The sequence below is a fragment of the Elephas maximus genome, chromosome 3 (assembly GCF_024166365.1).
Source record: "Elephas maximus indicus isolate mEleMax1 chromosome 3, mEleMax1 primary haplotype, whole genome shotgun sequence".
Lineage (NCBI taxonomy): Eukaryota > Metazoa > Chordata > Mammalia > Proboscidea > Elephantidae > Elephas > Elephas maximus.
In genome coordinates, this window is record NC_064821.1 from 195,241,403 (window position 1) to 195,259,866 (window position 18,464).

An 18,464-nucleotide genomic window follows, 5' to 3' on the forward strand; every position below is an offset into this window, starting at 1 on the left:
ATGGTGGGATGGGGGGAGGTGGTGTATGGGGCTAGATGGCAGGAAGAAAGAAAAGAAAAAAGTGAAAATAAAGAAGAAAAACAAAAACAGCAGTGCAGTGGTGGCTGCCCAGTGAGGGCAGGGCAGACCTGGGGGCCAGGGGAAATGGAGGAGAGGTGATGTACTGGGCTAGGTGAGAAGAAGAAGAAGAAGAAAAAAGTTGATGGCATGGTGGGATCTGAGGGGTAGAGGCCAGGTAGACCCCAGGCAGTGGTGAGCCAGTGGTTCTCTAGCCAAGGCACTGTGGTGTGGTCTGGTGGGCAATGATGGACGTGGCATATGGGACTAGGTGGGAGGGAGAAAGAAAAGGAAGAAAGGGAAAAAATGGTGCAGCAGGAGCTGGAGGGTGGGGGCAGGGCAGGCCCAGGTTGGCAGTGAGCCAGTGGCTCTCTAGCCAAGCAGTGCAGCACGGCCCAGTGGAAAGGGGTAGAGGCGGTGTGATAATTAAGGTTGTATGTCAACTTGCTGGGCCACGATTCTCAGTGGTTTGGCAAATATGATGTAGTTTGGCAGTCACATAATGATGTAATCACTTCCATGATGAGATCTGATATAATGTGATCACCTCAATGATGGGATCTGCTGTGAGTAGCCAGTCAGTTGAAAGGGAATTTCCTTGGGGATGTGGCCTGCGTCCAATATAGGTGGGCATTCAGTTAAGGCTCTCAGGCTCTTGCTCACTCTGGATCCCGCAGCTGGCTCCTGCTCATCTAACCTCTGCTTGTTGGCACTTGAGCTAGCAGCTTGCCTTTAGATCTTGGGATTTGTCAGCCTCTGCAGCCTATGAGCAACAGCCCTGCTGTCTGATCTGCCTATCTTGGGTTCACCAGCCCCTGCAGCTACATGAATCAGGTGAAGCCTTACCCATGGTCATGGGCCTTTCCAGCCTATACAACTATGTGAGCCATTTCCTTGATATAAATCTATTTATATATGTATTTATGGAGCCCTGGTGGCACAGTGGTTAAGTATTTGGCTGCTAACTAAAAGGTTGGCAGTTCAAATTCACCAGGCATTCCTTGGAAACACTATGCGGCAGTTCTACTCTATCCTATAGGGTTACTACGAGTCAAAATTGACACGACTGCGATGGGTTTTTTTTTTTTTTTTTTTGGTTTATATTTATATTTATGGAAACCCTGGTGGCGTAGTGGTTAAGTGCTACAGCTGCTAACCAAAAGGTCGGCAGTTCGAATCCAGCAGGCACTCCTTGGAAACTCTATGGTGCAATTCTACTCTGTCCTATAGGGTCGCTATGAGTCGGCATTGACTCGATGGCAGCAGGGATTGTATATATTTATATGCTTCACTGGTTTTGCTTCTGTAGAGAACCCAGCCTGAGACAGGTGGTATATGGGGCTAAGTGGGAAGGAGAAAATAAAGGAAGAAAGGGGGGGAAAAAAAGATGGCATGGTGGGAGCTGATGGGTGGGGTGCTGACTGGCCAGTGGCTCTCTAGCCAGTAGTGTGGCATCGCCAGGTGGGAAGTGAGGTAGGTGGCATATGGGGCAAGGTGGGAAGAAAAAAGAATAGGAAAAAGAAAGGGGGAAAAAAAGATGGCAGGATGGGAGCCAGCAGGTGGGGGTGGGATGGACCCAGGGTGGCGGTGGACCATTAGCTCTCTAGCTGAGCAGCATAGTGTGTCCCATTGGGAAGAGGTGGAGGTGCATATAGAAGGGTGAGGTGTAGGAAAGAGTGTTTCTCTGGTTACTGGATGCTCCGTTTCCTGTTTGGAGCTCCGTGAAATTGCTTTCCTGAACTCCCTGTCTAGGGTCGCTGTTGGCTGTGTTCCAAGTTGGCTATGCTGTGTTAGTTGGCAGGGGACCTCCACTCTGTATCTCTCCTCATTCTCTGTTTTCTGTCAGTTTCTTCTTCCATTTGGTGTTTGATCTAGTTTTTTTATCCTTTCGTTTGATGCTTAGGGTTCCATGATTGACATTTGTATCCTTTTTTTTTTTTTTAGTTTTTGGATCTTTGCTGCAGAGGGTCGGCATGGTGCATCTGTCTACAGTGCCATGTTGCCTCTGCCTCTCAACTGGTCTTTTTTTTTTACATCACCTTTTTATTTTGCTGATTGAATCACTCTTTTTTAAAATTGTTTTAGGTATATGAGCTAGGGATTTGTTTGGCTACAATTAACGTAAGTTGAGTTTCAAAGACTTAAGCCAGTAGTGTTAGTTCTTTCACAGAACAAGAAGTCAGGAGATAGCATCTGATCACATTGGTTCCCCTGATCAGTGATATCATCAAGGATTCAAGCTCTCTCTGTCCTTCTGTTCTTCACTTCTTGGCACATAGGCTTTTGTCCTCATGCTTGTGGCCTCGTGGTCCCAAAAGGCTTCTATTCCAGACATCATACTACAATTAAGCAGCCAACTAGAGAAGGACAATGGGAAAGGCTTTCTCTTAATGAATCTTTGTTTTTTCAGGGGCTAAGTCCCTTCCTCCTACCCAGCAGACTTCTCTTTCTTCAATGGTCAGAACTGCAACTGCAAGTGAGACAGAAATTGAGAAGTTGGCTTTCCAGACTCTATGTAGATGCAGGCAAGACAAAGAAAGGGACTGGGGAGAAGAGTGGAGTGAGCCAATTACCAGACCAGCCACATGGCATTGGTACCTGTTTTTCTTCTCTATTCCACCCTCTCTACTAATCTATGTCTATTAGCCTATCTGAATTTTTGAGTTGAACTCTTAGTTCATTTATTTTCAATCTTATATGCTTCCTAATAAGTGAATTTTGGGTTATGCATTTTTTCTTGGTGAACTATTTTGTCCACAGTCCACATATTTTTTGTTGATGTTCATTTCTAAATCATTCCTAAGTCCCTTTTCAATTTCTTCTTTATAGTAATATTTCTTTAGAAGTGGATTTTAATATTCTGAACAAATAGGAATTTTGCTTTTGTTGTGAATAATCTACTTTAATGAACTCATTTTCAGAGAAATAGAGTCTATGTTTTCTATTTTGTGGAATATGGGATTTTCTTTGTAGTGTACCACAGAGGTTTTTTTTTTGTAAGTGTTCCATGACTGTGTGAAGACAAAAATGTTTTCCGTGTGTTGGGTACAAACATTCTTTATTTCCTTTTCTGGTTATTGGATTCCTTGATCTAACTTCTGACAGAGCCTTGCTAAAAATCCACCATAGTAACAGTGGATTTGTAAATTTATTCTTGAATTTTCGATAGTTTTTCATGATCCTGTTTTGCTTTTTACAGTTCAAAACCATGTTTTAGGTACATATTAATTTAAAATATCTCTCTTTGACCTACTTGACTTTGTATTTTATTCAGTCCATGCCAACTATTGCCATTACTGCAGTAATTTTGTTAATATTTACCTAAAAATTATATCTTTTTCCATCTCTCTTTTAAATCTTTCTTTGTCATTAGTTATTGTAAATAGCATACAACTAAATTAACCCAACCTGAGAGTCTTTGTCTTTTAATGGGGGATATAATGCATTCAAATATACTTCAACTATTACGTGTATGTATTTACTCTTGATAAGTTATTTAGTATCTGTCAGTTTGTCGTACTGTGTGGGCTTGCGTGTTGCTGTGATGCTGGAAGCTATGCCACCGGTATTCAGATACCAGCAGGGTCACCCATGGAGGACAGGTTTCAGCTGAGCTTCCAGACTAAGACAGACTAGGAAGAAGGACCCGGCAGTCTACTTCTGAAAAGCATTAGCCAGTGAAAACCTTATGAATAACAGTGGAACATTGTCTGATATAGTGCTGGAAAATGAGCCCCCCAGGTTGGAAAGCACTCAAAAGATGAATGGGGAAGAGCTGCCTGCTCAAAGTAGAGTCGACCTTAATGATGTGGATGGAGTAAAGCTTTCGGGACCTTCATTTGCTGATGTGGCACAACTCAAAATAAGAACAAACAGCTGCAAACATCCATTAAAAATCGGAACCTGGAATGTACGAAGTATGAATCTAGGGAAATTGGAAATCATCAAAACTGAAATGGAACACATAAACATCGATATCCTAGGCATCAGTGAGCTGAAATGGACTGGTACTGGCCATTTTGAATTGGACAATCATATAGTCTACTATGCTGGGAATGACAACTCAAAGAGGAATGGTGTTAACATTCATCGTCAAAAAGAACATTTCAAGATCTATCCTGAAGTACAACGCTGTCAGTGATAGGATGATTTCCATATGCCTACAAGGAAGACCAGTTAATATGACTATTATTCAAATTTACGCACCAACCACTAGGGCCAAAGATGAGGAAAGAAGATTTTTATCAGCTGCTGCACTCTGAAATCGATCGAACATGCAATCAAGATGCATTGATAATTACTGGTGTTTGGAATGCAAAAGTTGGAAACAAAGAAGAAGGATCAGTAGTTGGAAAATATGGCCTTGGTGACAGAAACAATGCTGGAGTTCAAATGATAGAATTTTGCAAGACCAACGACTTCTTCATTGCAAATACCTTCTTCACCGACATAAATGGTGACTGTACACATGGACCTCGCCAGATGGAACACACAGAAGTCAAATTGACTACATCTGTGGAAAGAGACAATGGAAAAGCTCAATATCATCAGTCAGAACAAGTCCAGGGGCCGACTGTGCAGCAGACCATCAATTGCTCATCTGCAAGTTCAAGCTGAAACTGAAGAAAATCAGAGCAAGTCCACGAGAGCCAAAATATGACTTTGAGTATATCCCACCTGAATTTAGAGACCATCTGAAGAATAGATTTGATGCATTGAACACTAGTGACCGCAGACCAGACGAGTTGTGGAATGACATCAAGGACATCAACCATGAAGAAAGCAAGAGGTCACAGAAAAGACAGGAAAGAAAGAAAAGACCAAGATGGATGTCAGAGGAGACTCTGAAACTTGCTCTTGAGCGTTGAGCAGCTAAAGGAAAAGGAAGAATTGATGAAGTAAAAGAACTGAACAGAAGATTTCAAAGGGCCTCTCGAGAAGACAAAGTAAAGTATTATAATGACATGTGCAAAGATTAGGAGATGGAAAACCAAAAGGGAAGAACACGCTCGGCGTTTCTCAAGCTGAAAGAACTGAAGAAAAGATTCAAGCCTTGAGTTGCAATAGTGAAGGATTCCATGGAGAAAATATTAAACGACTCAGGAAGCATCAAAAGAAGATGGGGGGAATACACAGAGTCATTATACCAAAAAGAATTAGCCGATATTCAACCATTTCAAGAGGTGGCATATGATCAGGAACCAATGGTACTGAAGGAAGATGTCCAAGCTGCTCTGAAGGCATTGGCAAAAAAACAAGGCTCCAAGAACTGACGGAATACCAAGTGAGACGTTTCAACAAATGGATGCAGTACTGAAAGTGCTCACTTGTCTATGCCAAGAAATATGGAAGACAGCTTCCTGGCCAACCGACTGGAAGACATCCATATTTATGCCTATTCCCAGGAAAGGTGATCCAACTGAATGTGGAAATTATAGAACAATATCATTAATATCACACGCAAGCAAAATTTTGCTGAAGATCATTCAAAAATGGCTGCAGCAGTATATCGACAAGGCACTGCCAGAAATTCAGGATGGTTTCAGAAGAGGACGTGGACCCAGGGATATCCCTGCTGATGTCAGATGGATCCTGGCTGAAAGCAGACAATACCAGAAGGATGTTTACCTGTGTTTTATTGACTATGCAAAGACATTCAACTGTGAGGATCATAACAAACTATGGATAACACTGCAAAGAATGGGAATTCCAGAACACTTAATTGTGCTCATGAGGAACCTTTATATAGATCAAGAGGTAGTTGTTATTTAATCTGTATGCTGAACAAATAATCCGAGAAGCTGGACTATATGAAGAAGAATGGGGCATCAGTATTGGAAGAAGACTCACTAACAACCTGCGTGATGCAGATGACACAACCATGCTTGCTGAAAGTGAAGAAGACTTGAAGCACTTACTAATGAAGATCAAAGACCACAGCCTTCAGTACGGATTATACCTCAACATAAAGAAAACAAAAATCCTCACAACTGGACCAATGAGCAACATCATGATAAACAGAGAAAAGATTGAAGTTGTCAAGGATTTCATTTTACTTGGATCCACAATCAACAGCCAGGAAAGCAGCAGTCAAGAAATGAAAAGACGCATTGCATTGGGCAAATCTGCTGAAAAGGACCTCTTCAAAGTGTTGAAGAGCAAAGATGTCACCCTGAAGACTAAGGTGCGCCTGACCCAAGCCATGGTATTTTCAATCTCATCATATGCATGTGAAAGCTGGACAATGAATAAGGAAGACCAAAGAAGAGTTGATGCCTTTGAATTGTGGTGTTGGCGAAGAATATTGAATATACCGTGGACTGTCAAAGGAACGAACAAATCTGTCTTGGAAGAAGTGCGGCCAGAATGCTCCTTAGAGGCAAGGACAGCGAGACTGCGTCTTACATGCTTTGGACATGTTGTCAGGAGGGATCAGTTCCTGGAGAAGGACATCATGCTTGGCAGAGTACAGGGTCAGCGGAAAAGAGGAAGACCCTCAAAGAGGTGGATTGACAGAGTGGCAGCAACAATGAGCTCAAGCACAACAACAATTGTAAGGATGGTGCAGGACCGGGCAGTGTACTGTTCTGTTGTGCTTGGGTCGCTATGAGTCAAACCCACTCGACGGCACCTAACAAGAACAACAACAAGTTATTTAATGCTTTGTATTTACCAAATTTTCTTCTTACTTCTTTTCCTTGCCTTTTGTTGAATTAATAGATTTTTCTTTGATCCAAGCTTCCCTAGTAAATTGGAAGTTAGATGATCTTATCTTTTTAATTCTACCAGATACAAAACTTAAATTTTTACTTCACCATTTGACTACCTATAATCATTAGTTTTTTTTCTTCCCCTGAAGACAAAAAGAATTTTAACATTTTTTCCACTCTATTTTCCAACTCCTGCCATGTTGTAGTTATAATATAAATGATAATGCATATATGATTGTTATCATATGCATGATGATATTTGACTTAACTATAAGTCAAATATTAACTAGACTTTTTTTTTTTAACTGTGAGTTTCAATGGTTTCTTTGATCACTGCTATATCTTGTTTCTACTTCATTCATTCATTAATTTTTTAAAGTTTTTAAAAATATTTACTTGTGTTTTAGGTAAAATTTTACACAGCAAATTAGATTCCCACTCAACAATTGACACACAAATTTTTCCATGTCGTTGGTTACAGTCCCCGCAACATATCGGCACTCTCAGCATTTCCACCCCTCCTGTCCTGTTTCCATCCACCCAGTTTCCCTCCCCCTCCTTGCCTTCTCATCTTTGCTTTGGGGTAAATGTTGACCTTTTGCTCTCCTATCGTTGGTTGTTTAAAGAAGCACATTCCTCATGAATGTTATTGCTTATTTTATTAGCCAATCTGTTATTTGGCTGAAAGATGACCTCCTGGAGTTGCTTCAGTTCCAGGTTAAAAGTGTATCTTAGGGTGATAGTCTGGGGGTTCCTCCATGAATTCAGTTTTTATTTTTCCTCTGTACATTCTTGAATTATTCTTTTTTTAGAGAGTGATTAATTTCCTAAACATTTGCATGATCTAGAGTGTCTTTGTTTTGCTCTTTTAGTTTAATGCTAACTGGAAAGGGTATGAATGTTAGATTCAAATCTATTTCCCCACACAGATGGAAAATCTCTGAGCAGGGAGATTTGAGGAGTGGAGGGACTATGGGAGGCTGTGTGGGGCCAGGGCAGCCTAGAGAAAATACAGGAAGTGATCCTGGCCTTGCTCTTTGGAGCAGATGGACACGCCCGCCCACTGTCTCCCAAGGGGGAGGTGCCCCAGGTCCCTCTCTGAGCATGGAAGGGCCTCAACCACCTGCCCCTGGGCTGGCAATTGGAACCCCTTGGGAAGGCGGAGCAGGTTCTTTCCCAGGGCCTCCGTTTAGGAAACAGGATTCCTCATACTTCTGCATCCCCTAGGTAAGAGAGGCTGATATGCTTAGGTCGGCTGCCAGTCTTGAAGCTCAGTTTCTCTTTTGTCCCCTCTCACCCCAGAGCCCATCCCTCAACCCCAGATTCTGATTCACTCGTCATACAACACATCAAGCTGGTGCAACGTCACCCTGGAGTGTGGGACCCCAGGGGCTACAGGGAACCTGACAGTGACGTGGTTGGGCAAGGGTTTTCATGAGCCAACCCCCAACTCCCGGAATCTGAGCCTGAGCCTGCCCCTGAGCCAGGTGAATGCCCACCTCATCTGTGTGGTCAGCAACCCTGCAGACCAGAAAAATGCCACCTTGGACCTGGGGAGCATCTGTCTATGGACGGGTGAGTGTGATCTACCAGGATGAGTGATGGAAATGGGCCAGGAAAGGGTGGAGGAGGGCAGACTGGAGGACTCAGGTAGAGGGATGGGGCTAAGGGACATTTCAGGCAGTTCAATGGGTGTGACCACAGCCCCACCTCAGTGAACAGTCATGTTCCTTGCACTAGTCTTCAAGCCTGCAGGTCCAGAGCCTGGACCAGATCATTGAACAGACTGCGGTACTACCCAGGACACAAATGTCCTACTCTACACTGGGACTGCCATGTGGGCGCCCCCTACCTGGGCACCCCGATTTCCCAGCAAAGCAGGGGAAGGGAAGGACCTAAGGAGGAAGGACTTGGGCTTCCTCCCTGGATGGGCTGGGCCTGTGGGGCCAGTTCAGTCTTTCAGATGCCCATGCCAGATGTCCCCTCTCTGAGGATGGTCCCACCCTGAGTAAGAAAGTTTAGCCCTCTGCTGAGCACTGTGAACACATGTGGTCACTATGACCAGGTACCTCTCTCCCCACTCAGTCTAAAGGGTTATGTAGACTATATAGCGGGACCATGCAGAGATAGTTAGAGAGTGGGGTTCTTAAAAAGGAACCATACCCACAGGTCCTGGTTTCATAAAACTGAAACCCTCATCTTCCCCAGGACTTCACAGCAAGAACAACTGATGTAAAAAGGAGGTACAAATATCAGGCCCGCTGCCTTCTCCCACCCATTTCATCCTGAGCTCTGCTGGTTCACGTGGAGTTCTCATCTAACAACCTCTCGTCATTTCCTTACTCATCCACCCAGCATTCAACCCACAAACCTTCCTTGAGAGTCAGCTAAGTGTTGAGTGAAGGCACAGTGAAAAATATAACAAGCCCCACTTTCAAGGCACTCACAGTGCCTGGCAGGCACCACTACACAGTGGCTCTGTGACCTTGGATCGGTTACTTATATTTTCCAAACCTTTGCATTTGTAAAATGGAGTAATAAGTGTGCCTACGTCACAGGGTTGTTGTGAGAATTAAAAGAGGTAACCTATACAAAACTATCAACAAGGGCCTGGCACATAAAAAGTGACAGTAATCACTAGCTACCTTCTTCTCTAGTTAGAAGAGGAGGAAGAATAAATTTAGAAATATAAGGCCAGGTGCTAAATGCTGAAATTGAGGCAAATACGAAATGTGGTTCAAGAACAAAAAAATAGAAATTAAGTAACTGCCTCCAGGGGTTGGGAAGGCATCACAGAGAAGGGAGCACTTGGGTTGGGCCTTGAAGGATGAATAGGAGTTTTCTGTGGCAGTCTTTTAGAAAGACATCCCAGACAGAGAGCAGTACATGCTCTGAGATCTAGTCATCCTGGATCCTTCCATTTCCTCTCCCTCTTGGCACGTGGTTCTATTTGGGAGTCTGAGAGTAGAAAGGAGGTGAAGGTGGGGGCATGAGCAATGGCACCCCCTGTCAGTGAGAGCGTCTGAGGTCCCTTTGTGAAGATGGGACAGACGACCAAAAGGAGGTCGTTAAAGGGGCTGTGGGTAGTGTGCAGTAACTAGGGAGGAGGGAACCTGGCTTAGGAGACGGCCCGGATGAGGGCAGTCCCACCCCACATCTGCCCATCAGGCTTGAGGGAAGCATATCTGACACCAGGATTTGACCCCAGGTTCTCTTTGGAGCAAATGGCTTTGGAAAGGCATCTTTGCCACAGTTCTGGTGGTGAGCTTGGGAGCTGGAGTGTGGATCTGGAAGAGGAGGAAGACGGAGACTGAAAGAGGCAGGTGCTGGGTGACCCCAGGGGAGGAGCAGGCTGGGAGACCCAGAGGGGAGGACTGCTATGGGGGAGGAGGAGTGGACAGAGGAGACCCCTGTGGGAAGGAGCAGGGCTACAGAGACCCTGAGGGGAGGACTGGGCTGGAGATCATGGAGAAAGGACTGTGGATGGAGGAGACCCCATGGGAGGGGGCAGACTGGAGAGGCCAATGAGCAGAGAGGCATCTTGACCTTCCCTGTGAATCATCCCTGGGGAAGGCTTGGGCAGAGCAATGCTGAGGGTAGAGGTGTGTGCATGGGCACAGAGGAGGGGTTGTGGGTGGGAGGTAGGGGGCAGGGGTCAGACCTGTGCTTATAGCCCAGGGAGTGCTGGCTGTTCTCACCCTGGGCCTGTGAGGATCCAGTTCAGTCGCACATACTCTCATTGTCTGTCTGCATGTATAAGGTGGGTCTACTTTCCTGCCGGTGGTGCCCAGTTCGGCAGTGGTCCCCCAGGCCCTTCCCACAGAGGACAGTGCTGACCTGCAGACCAGAGAGATTGAGAGCCACAGTCCTCCCTATGCTGAGATCAGCCTCCGGAAACACCCTAAGGTTGGTTTAAGGGAATCAGATCATGTGCTCAGGATCCATGGGTCTGGGGATCCAGGCTGTTCTGCCACCATCAGGCTCTGGGTCCAGTTCTTATTTGGACAATATGGTGGCTGTGCCTGAGTGCCCACAGCAGTCTGGGAGCTGTGGACAAGGATGGAAACTGCCAATGGTGAGGACACCTCCCATGTAAGTCTCCCTATCAGCAATCTTATCAGATCCTCATTGCCACCCAGTGAGGAGGGGGAGCAGGGCAGGGATAGGCAGCCTGTGGGTGCGATTGTAACCAAGGCTCCAGGGAAAACCTCACTGAGAAGATTGTTGAGAACCTGGAAGAGAGGAGGCGAGAGCAATGTGCTCTCATGGGGGGAGTGTGGTGTGGAGCCGGCATCCTAGGCAGAGGTCAGAGCAAGTGCAAAGCCCCTGAGGACTTCAGAGAGAGGTCTGGGCTGAAGTTTTATATTGAGGAGTGGGAAATGGTAGTAGCAGTAGTACTAGTACTAGGGGCATCAGAACCTGCCTAACTTCAGGGAGAGAGAGGAGAATCACCATTAGCACAAAGCTGATGGTGATCCTATGAGGTGGTGGTCAGACATACCTCCACTCTCCAACGTTTTTACCAATTCTGACACTGGCCATCCTCTCCACGGCACTCTCTACTTACCTGCTGGGTTCGATAAGCCATTGCAATGGCCACACAGAACTCACAGACCACACTTACTGTTAAGTGGTTTATTAAGGGAGTAACAGGGTACAACTCAAGATCAGGATCAGGATTGGGAAGCGTGTAGGCAAAGTTTCCCTTCTTCAGTGCAGAATAGCCCTCTCAGCTCTTCTCAGCTGTGCAAACAAGGAGGCCCTTCTCTTCACCATGCATGGCCCCTCTCAGCTGTGCAGGTTGCTTCTCAGCCCCTGAGGACAGGCTCCTCTCAGCCTCCTCAGGACAGGCTTCTCTTGGCCTCGCCATCTGTAACCACCAGCTCTGCCGCTGGGCTGCTTCTGGGTCTGTCAGTGTTATAGCCCTTGACAGGTGTTATAGTTCTTTTAAGAGATTCCTTGCCTCCTGTCTGCTTCTTCTTTCCTCTCTCTTGACTTTTCTCCTTTCTGCTTCTTCCTGCTTCCAGTCTGCCTGCTTTTTTCTGTCTAAAAAGCCTCTGTGGGGCTGGCTGCACATACACATTACTGCTTGTCAATTTCAAGGCATAGCCTCTCCTAGTGGTGGGCCACAAACTGACCAATCCCCTCTCAGTAGGCCATAGATACTTCATTTACCTAGTAGGCTATAGCCAACTCATTTGCATAGCCCATAGTCTCTTCATTTGCATGGGTATATTGACCAATCCCTGCAAGGTGCGTACCAATCACAGGGCAGGCTGCAGCCCAGGGCCAGACAAAAAGTATCAAACCAAATCGTTTACAGCTTACCTAGGATATGTAACAAACACTCTGGGGTAGCAAACTAGGACACAGGAAACTCCTCAGGGCTGAGGGGGAAAATCTCTCAAGCTGTTTTTCCGAAGAACCAAGGCAAAAGGCTACATAAAGGAACTCATTTCGCCACAGGGAGTCATCAGGATGAGATGGTATTTAAATCTATGAGACTGGTTGGGTCTTGAGGGAATGAGTGTAGTTGGTAGAAAGGTCGGGGACTGAGCCCTGGGAACCCCCAAATGATAGCTTGGGGAGACAAGGAGGAGCGAGCAGAGGAGACTGGAAGGTGGGAGGTTAGTTGCTGATCAGCTCTCTTGATCTGCAAGGGAGGGAGGCTCCATAGACAATAATGTCGGATGGGAGGGTAGAGCCCTTAGCGAAGGAAGTGCTTCAAGGAGGGCTGAGAAGGGGAGAGAGAAAAAATGAGAGGGAGACAAGAATTGCCATCCTTCCCTGAGTGAGAACATCCTGGATGAGGTCAGATAGCTCATGAAGGGGTGTAGCCTGACTGACCCTTCACCTAATTCTCGGAAGTTGGCCAGAGTTCCCTAAACCCCTCCTGACTTGTAGACCAGCACTGAGAGGGGCAGTGGTCATAAAAGGAGCCCCGAGCAGACCCCGACGGTGCACACAGTCTACGAGAAGATCAGGACAAGAACCTAAGGGGGACGCCTGGATCATGAAGACGCGGGGACACTGCAGTTTTGTTTTCTTCTGCTTAAATTTGCCAGCTTGGTATTTGTGTTATGCTTGTTCAAACCAAAAAACAAAAACAAACCTGTTGCCATTGAGTCAATTTCAACTCAAGTCAAGCACATGTGTTACAGAGTAGAAATGCTTCATAGGGTTTTCTTGGCTGTAAGCGTTGTGGAAGCAGGTCGCCAGGCATTTCTTCATTTAGGAAATGATTCTCATTACCAAATGTTGCTTTAATTTATTTTTATTATAATGTTGCTTAAAGATATATATAAACAGTTGCCATCAAGTCAACTGTGACTCATGATGACTTCGTGTGTGCAGAGTAGTACTGTGTTCCATAGGGTTTTCATGGCTATGGCCTTTCAGAAGCAGATCTCCAGGTCTTTCTTCCAAGGTACCTCTGGGTGGGTTCAAACCACCAACCTTTTAGTAAGTAGTCAAGTTATTAACCATCTGTACCACCCAGAAACCCCTCTAATATGTACAAATTTCATATCCCTATAGTTTTTTATAATATAAACTGAAAAAGCATATAAAGTAAAAGCAAAACAGTAAAACAGATAATATGCAAACTAACAACTTTAATGTGATGGGTGTTTTTTGTCTTGCTGAAACTAAGTCATTGATGTTGCGATTAAGGGTCAAAAGTTGTAGCTTCACATAATGTTCCGTATTTATTTAAAAAAAAAAACCCTTTAATACAAAATACTTATTCATGTGCATTTTTTGGACAACACTGGATTACAAAGACTTTATTATTTCAAGAGAACTTCATGCTTAACCTAAACTCTGCCAGGTTTAGGCAGAGTTTGACAGAACTGTAAAACTATTTTATTCACCTGAAAATAAAATTAGTATTACAACATTATTGAAATCTCCACTCAGTGCATATCTACCTATTTATTATTGGAATCATAGAACAAAAAAGCTCTCCATTGGGTATTTGCTACCACACTTACTACTAGTGAATGTCTGTAAGTTGACTTCACAAACATCAGATCCCGCGTATCTGCCTGCAAGTCAGACAAGCCCCTGACAGCTATAGCGCAGGAACTTTGAGTGTGACATGTGTGTGTGTCATGGATTGAATTGTATCCCTCAAAAATATCTGTCAGCTTGGCTAGGTCATGATTCCCTTACATGATTGTATGACTGTCTACCATTTTCTCTTCTGCTGTGATTTCCTTATCTGTTGTAAATCCTACATCTACGATGCAATAGATCGATTAGTGGCAGGAGGTCTACAAGATTAGACAGTGTCTTAAGCCGATCTCTTTTGAGATATAAAAGACAGAATCAAGTAGAGAGACAGAGGGACCTCATACCACCAAGAAAGGAGTGCCAGGAGCAGAGCATGTCCTTTGGACCTAAGGTTCCTGTGCTGAGATGCTCCCAGACCAAGGGAAGACTGATGACAAGGATCTTCCCCCAGAGCCGACAGATTGAGAAAAGCTTCCCCTGGAGCTGGTGCCCTGAATTTGGACTTCTAGCCTACTGGACTGTGAGAGAATAAACTTCTTTGTGTTAAAGCCATCCACTTGTGGTATTTCTGTTATAGCAGCACTAGATGACTAAGACAATGTGTGACAAACAATATCCTTGGAGCCACTGGTCCAGACAAGAAAGGCAGCAGCATAAGTGGGCAGAAGGGGCAGGGGAGAGCCCATCCACCCCCAATCAAAAGCCTATGAACCACAAGCATGTCACACTTCTGGGTGGGCCACTCTGAGTGGGAGGGGGAGAGAATGGAATCAGATAGGGCATCCCTCAAGGAACAGGACCTACCCCACCCATGGAAACGATCCCTGTTGTTGTTTTCACAGAACTGGAGAGATGGAGCAAACAGGGTTCTCTCACTGCTGCCCAGAGCTCATGGCCTGTTTCTATCCTCCTGAGACAGCGAGAGACCATACACAGACTACAAACCATTCTACCTAGTTCTCTAACTCCTGTGCTGAGGTAAAGCTTCACAGTGCCAGGCAAACGGAAAGCAAAGTTGAAAGGAATCCAGTCACACTATTTTGAGGCAAACAGCAGGACCAAATAGAAAGCATCCCAATCAAAGATGGAAAAGCAGAAAATAACTAACAAGAGACCTGCACAAATATCTGGGCCCCTCAAAATGAAGGCAAGAGCAACCATTTGCAAAAGACAGATGAAACCGGAGATGTGAAACAGAATGGTACGATATCATAATATGACTAAAGGGGTAGGGAACGAGGGTGCTAAGAAAACAATGGAGGAGAAAATAATCTTTTTGCAGAACTTAAAAATGCGAAGAACAGAATCCGCAATATGAGACACCATATCAGTGATGTGGACGACAGGATGAGGAAGTAACACTACGGAGTAAGACTAACAAAACCCGTCGCCATTCAGTTGATTCTGACCTACAGCAACCTTATAGTGACCTTATAGGACAGAGTAGACCTGCCCTATAGAGTTTCCAAGGAGGGCCTGGTGGATTTGAACGGCCGACCTTTTGGTTAGCAGCCGTAGCTCTTAACTACTATGTCACCAGGGTTTCCAAGAAGACTAACAGAGGGAAGCAATTAGGACTAAGGACAGCATAGACAGGCAATGGAGAGCAGATATGTGGATAAAGAGGATTTCTGGAAATGAGGTAGAAAGAAGGAGAAGGAAAAAATACTGTGGTAGACAGCATCCACTTCTTCCCCTAAAGGCACCCCCCTTCGTACAAACAGAACCAGGATTGGTTTAGGTGTCAAGCAGAAATACCTCATATTGGGGGGCAGGGGGCATCCCCTGATCTCAGGGTGGGCATGTGACCCTATTTTGGCCGATGATATGGAAGAAGAAGTCTACTGGGGGCTTCTGAGAATGACTTTCAGCCTGACAACAGGGAAGAGAATGAGGAAAACTGCCCCTCGCTGCCCACTGGCTCTTGCCTCTGAATATGGCTATGTGAGAAGATGGCCCTCGACACTGCAGAGCCGTCTCGGGGTGGCAGAGGCTAACCGGAGCCCTGAGAGCGGATCCACCCCCAGCACAGCTCATATCCAGGCTTAGAAATTACCATTGGGCAGTAGGGGTGAAGTGCGAGATGTGGCAGAGAGTAGGGTACGTGTGTAGGGGAAGGGGAGGGCCTTGGAGTTTGATTGCTAGTTTGTTTTCATTCCCTAAATTAAAGAGTTGCAAATGAGGCAATGTTGGAGATTCAGTGGATGTGGAGGTTGAAACCAGGCTTTGGACTTCTTGTTCCAAGAGTTTATGAATCAAGCACGTGTGCGTGTCTCCTCTCCTTCCCCAACTCCTTACAGCCGTAGTAAATTTACTTTAAGTGTATCAGTGAGAGACTGGGAGGCAGCTACTCATCTGACCAGAGGTGCCTGGAAGACAGAAAGAGATGGAAGAGGATTGCCTGGTAAGGCAGGGCCAGATCCCAGACCAATCCCACCAGAATCTATGGGGTGGTGCCCAGGGAGCAGAATTTTTTAACTACCCAGGTGATCCCACTGTGCAGCCGAGTTTGAGAACTGCTGACCTGGAATAAACACCTAGGCCCAGCAGAGGGTGAAGCAGCCTACCCAGAGGAGCCCACAGGACTCTGAACTCAGAGAAGCCAGGGAGGATGAGGGGGGCTGGGGAAAAAAAAAAAAAGAAGTGGGGCTGAAATAGGGGGACTCATAGGAGGTCTGAGTATAAAATCCTCTGTCTCCCTGCCCAGGCACTAACCATCCAGGAAGTTCCTCCTAGACTCCACAAGGGAGGGCTCTTCTAAAACAAAAGAAACAATCAGAACTCCTGAATGTTCTGTCTGGTGGGAGCTCAGGAAGCCAGTGTGGGTGATGGGGCCTCAAAGGAAGGCCCTCCTCCATCTGACATCTGCGGGTTCCCAGTATGGAAGCAGCTTCCTGCCCCCACCCCAAAGTGGAACCGGATGCCCTCACAGCCCTCAGGTCTTTTTTAAATATGAATGGACAAGAGAACAATTGGGGATTGCCAGACAGTGAGGAAAGCTGGCAGCAGGAAGGAATAATCGCAGCCCTGGGAGAGGGCCAGGAGCGGAAGCAGGGGTGGGACCTGTGAACCGAGTCCCCACGTGAAGCAGCAGGAAGTCATTAGGTGATACCCTGGTGTGAAAAATCCAGAAATCACCTCACAAGCATTACCTAGAGGCAGGGTTACTATGAGTCAGAAGTGGGTTTTTTAAAATTATTTTTTATTTTTTTTGGAAGTAACCACAGAAGAAATAAAACCAGAAATTATAACAAAAGTGGTTGCCTCTGGGGAGAGGAACTGGGTCCGCAGAGGACTGAGACATTTGTTACATTTTTAAAAATCACACACGTATAACTTTGATTTTGTGACATATATATTTGGTTTTATATTTCTATTAAAAAAGAAAGAAGTCAAGCCCTCCTCACACTTGAATGTCATACGATTCACCTGACAGTCCTGTTAACAAGCGGACTCTGATTCAGCAGGTCTGGGGCTGAGACTGCATCTCTCACAGTTCAGGTGATGCGCTGCTGCTGGCCCAGGACCACACGGTGAGTAGCAAGGCTGTAGACGATGCTGACACCAGGCTGAGGCACCGGGAGTAAATTCTGTGGCTGATTGGAAATCACAAAGCTCTCTGAGCAGGGGAGAGGAGGACTAGAGGGGCTTTAGGAAGATGAATCAGGATGGCACAGCCTATCAAGGGACACTCGTGGCCATGAGGGCTGTTAGGAGACCTTGTAATAGTCCAGTGAGGGAGGAGAGACTGAATTAGGGCAGTGATGGAGTACAAGATAACGGGATAGAGACATTGATACAGTAGAACCACTTGGCAAACGACAGGGCCTGAAGGGTGGAGGGGAGAAGAGCATCCCACTGTCCAGCCTGGAGGGGAAGGGAAGCCCCATCTAGGGGGACTGAGTGTGAGCGCCCTGTGGCAGACTCTAGAGCAGCTAAGTGAAGTCAGTCTGTGGCAGAGCCAGGACTGGGCTAGGCCCAGTCGTCTTTCAGAAGCCCAGGCCAAGCCACCCTCGGGATGGAGTTCATCTTCCACACTAAGGTGAGAAGCCACACTGAGGGGGAAGAGCAGGCCGACCCCAGGGCTGCATCTCACCTCCCTCACGCCACCCCAGGCAGAGGAGCCTCTGGCCACCTCTCGGCAGCCTCTGGGCCCCAGGCAGCCCTCAGCCAACCACAGCCACCTCCGTTTGCAGTCCCTGGGTCACGAATGCCCTGAGCCTCCAGCCCCAGCCAGACCCACAAAGGCTGCTGACCTGAAAAGCTCAGCTGGTCTCCCAGCCTGACCATGGGCTCCTCACCTCAAGGGGCTGGGCTGGGAAACCCATCCTCCTTCCTGGGAAGTGAACACTGTCTCCCTGGGGTCTCACATGCTGCTTCACAGTGTCTTTGAATCTGAACAGCCCTCCCATCAGTCATGCCGACTATATTATTTTTGAAAGACTGGAGAGAACGTTCCCGCCCCGTGTGTATACCTGGCCCCCACCCCAGGGCTCCTCAACCACAGTTTATCAGCAACACTCACACCCCGACCACTTCAGGCTGCCCTTTCTGTCTGGGCTGGCTTTATGATGAGGTTTCCCTAGCGGTGCTTAGCTTAGTAAGTTCCCACATTTCTGTGCAGCGTCCTGTGGTGGAAGACAGACAGGAACTCCCAGCATAAGCTTCCATCTCCCGCAAGGG

The 18,464-nt window shown here is 46.2% G+C and overlaps 1 protein-coding gene across 2 annotated transcripts in view; it reads left to right on the plus strand.

Annotated features, from left to right (window-relative positions):
* The window catches only part of LOC126073783 (uncharacterized), a 41,656-nt gene extending 25,418 nt beyond the window's left edge, over window positions 1-16,238 (plus strand). The window contains exons 3-6 of one of the 2 annotated variants that reach the window (XM_049880849.1): window positions 8,070-8,342; window positions 9,976-10,086; window positions 10,528-10,673; window positions 12,672-16,238. In XM_049880849.1, the coding sequence (XP_049736806.1) occupies window positions 8,070-8,342; window positions 9,976-10,086; window positions 10,528-10,673; window positions 12,672-12,764 (623 nt within the window). In that variant the 3' untranslated portion in view covers window positions 12,765-16,238. Of the gene's footprint in view, window positions 1-8,069; window positions 8,343-9,975; window positions 10,087-10,527 lie in introns of both variants that reach the window. The other variant, XM_049880848.1, reaches the window with a different exon arrangement.
* The last annotated feature ends 2,226 nt before the right edge of the window (window positions 16,239-18,464 follow it).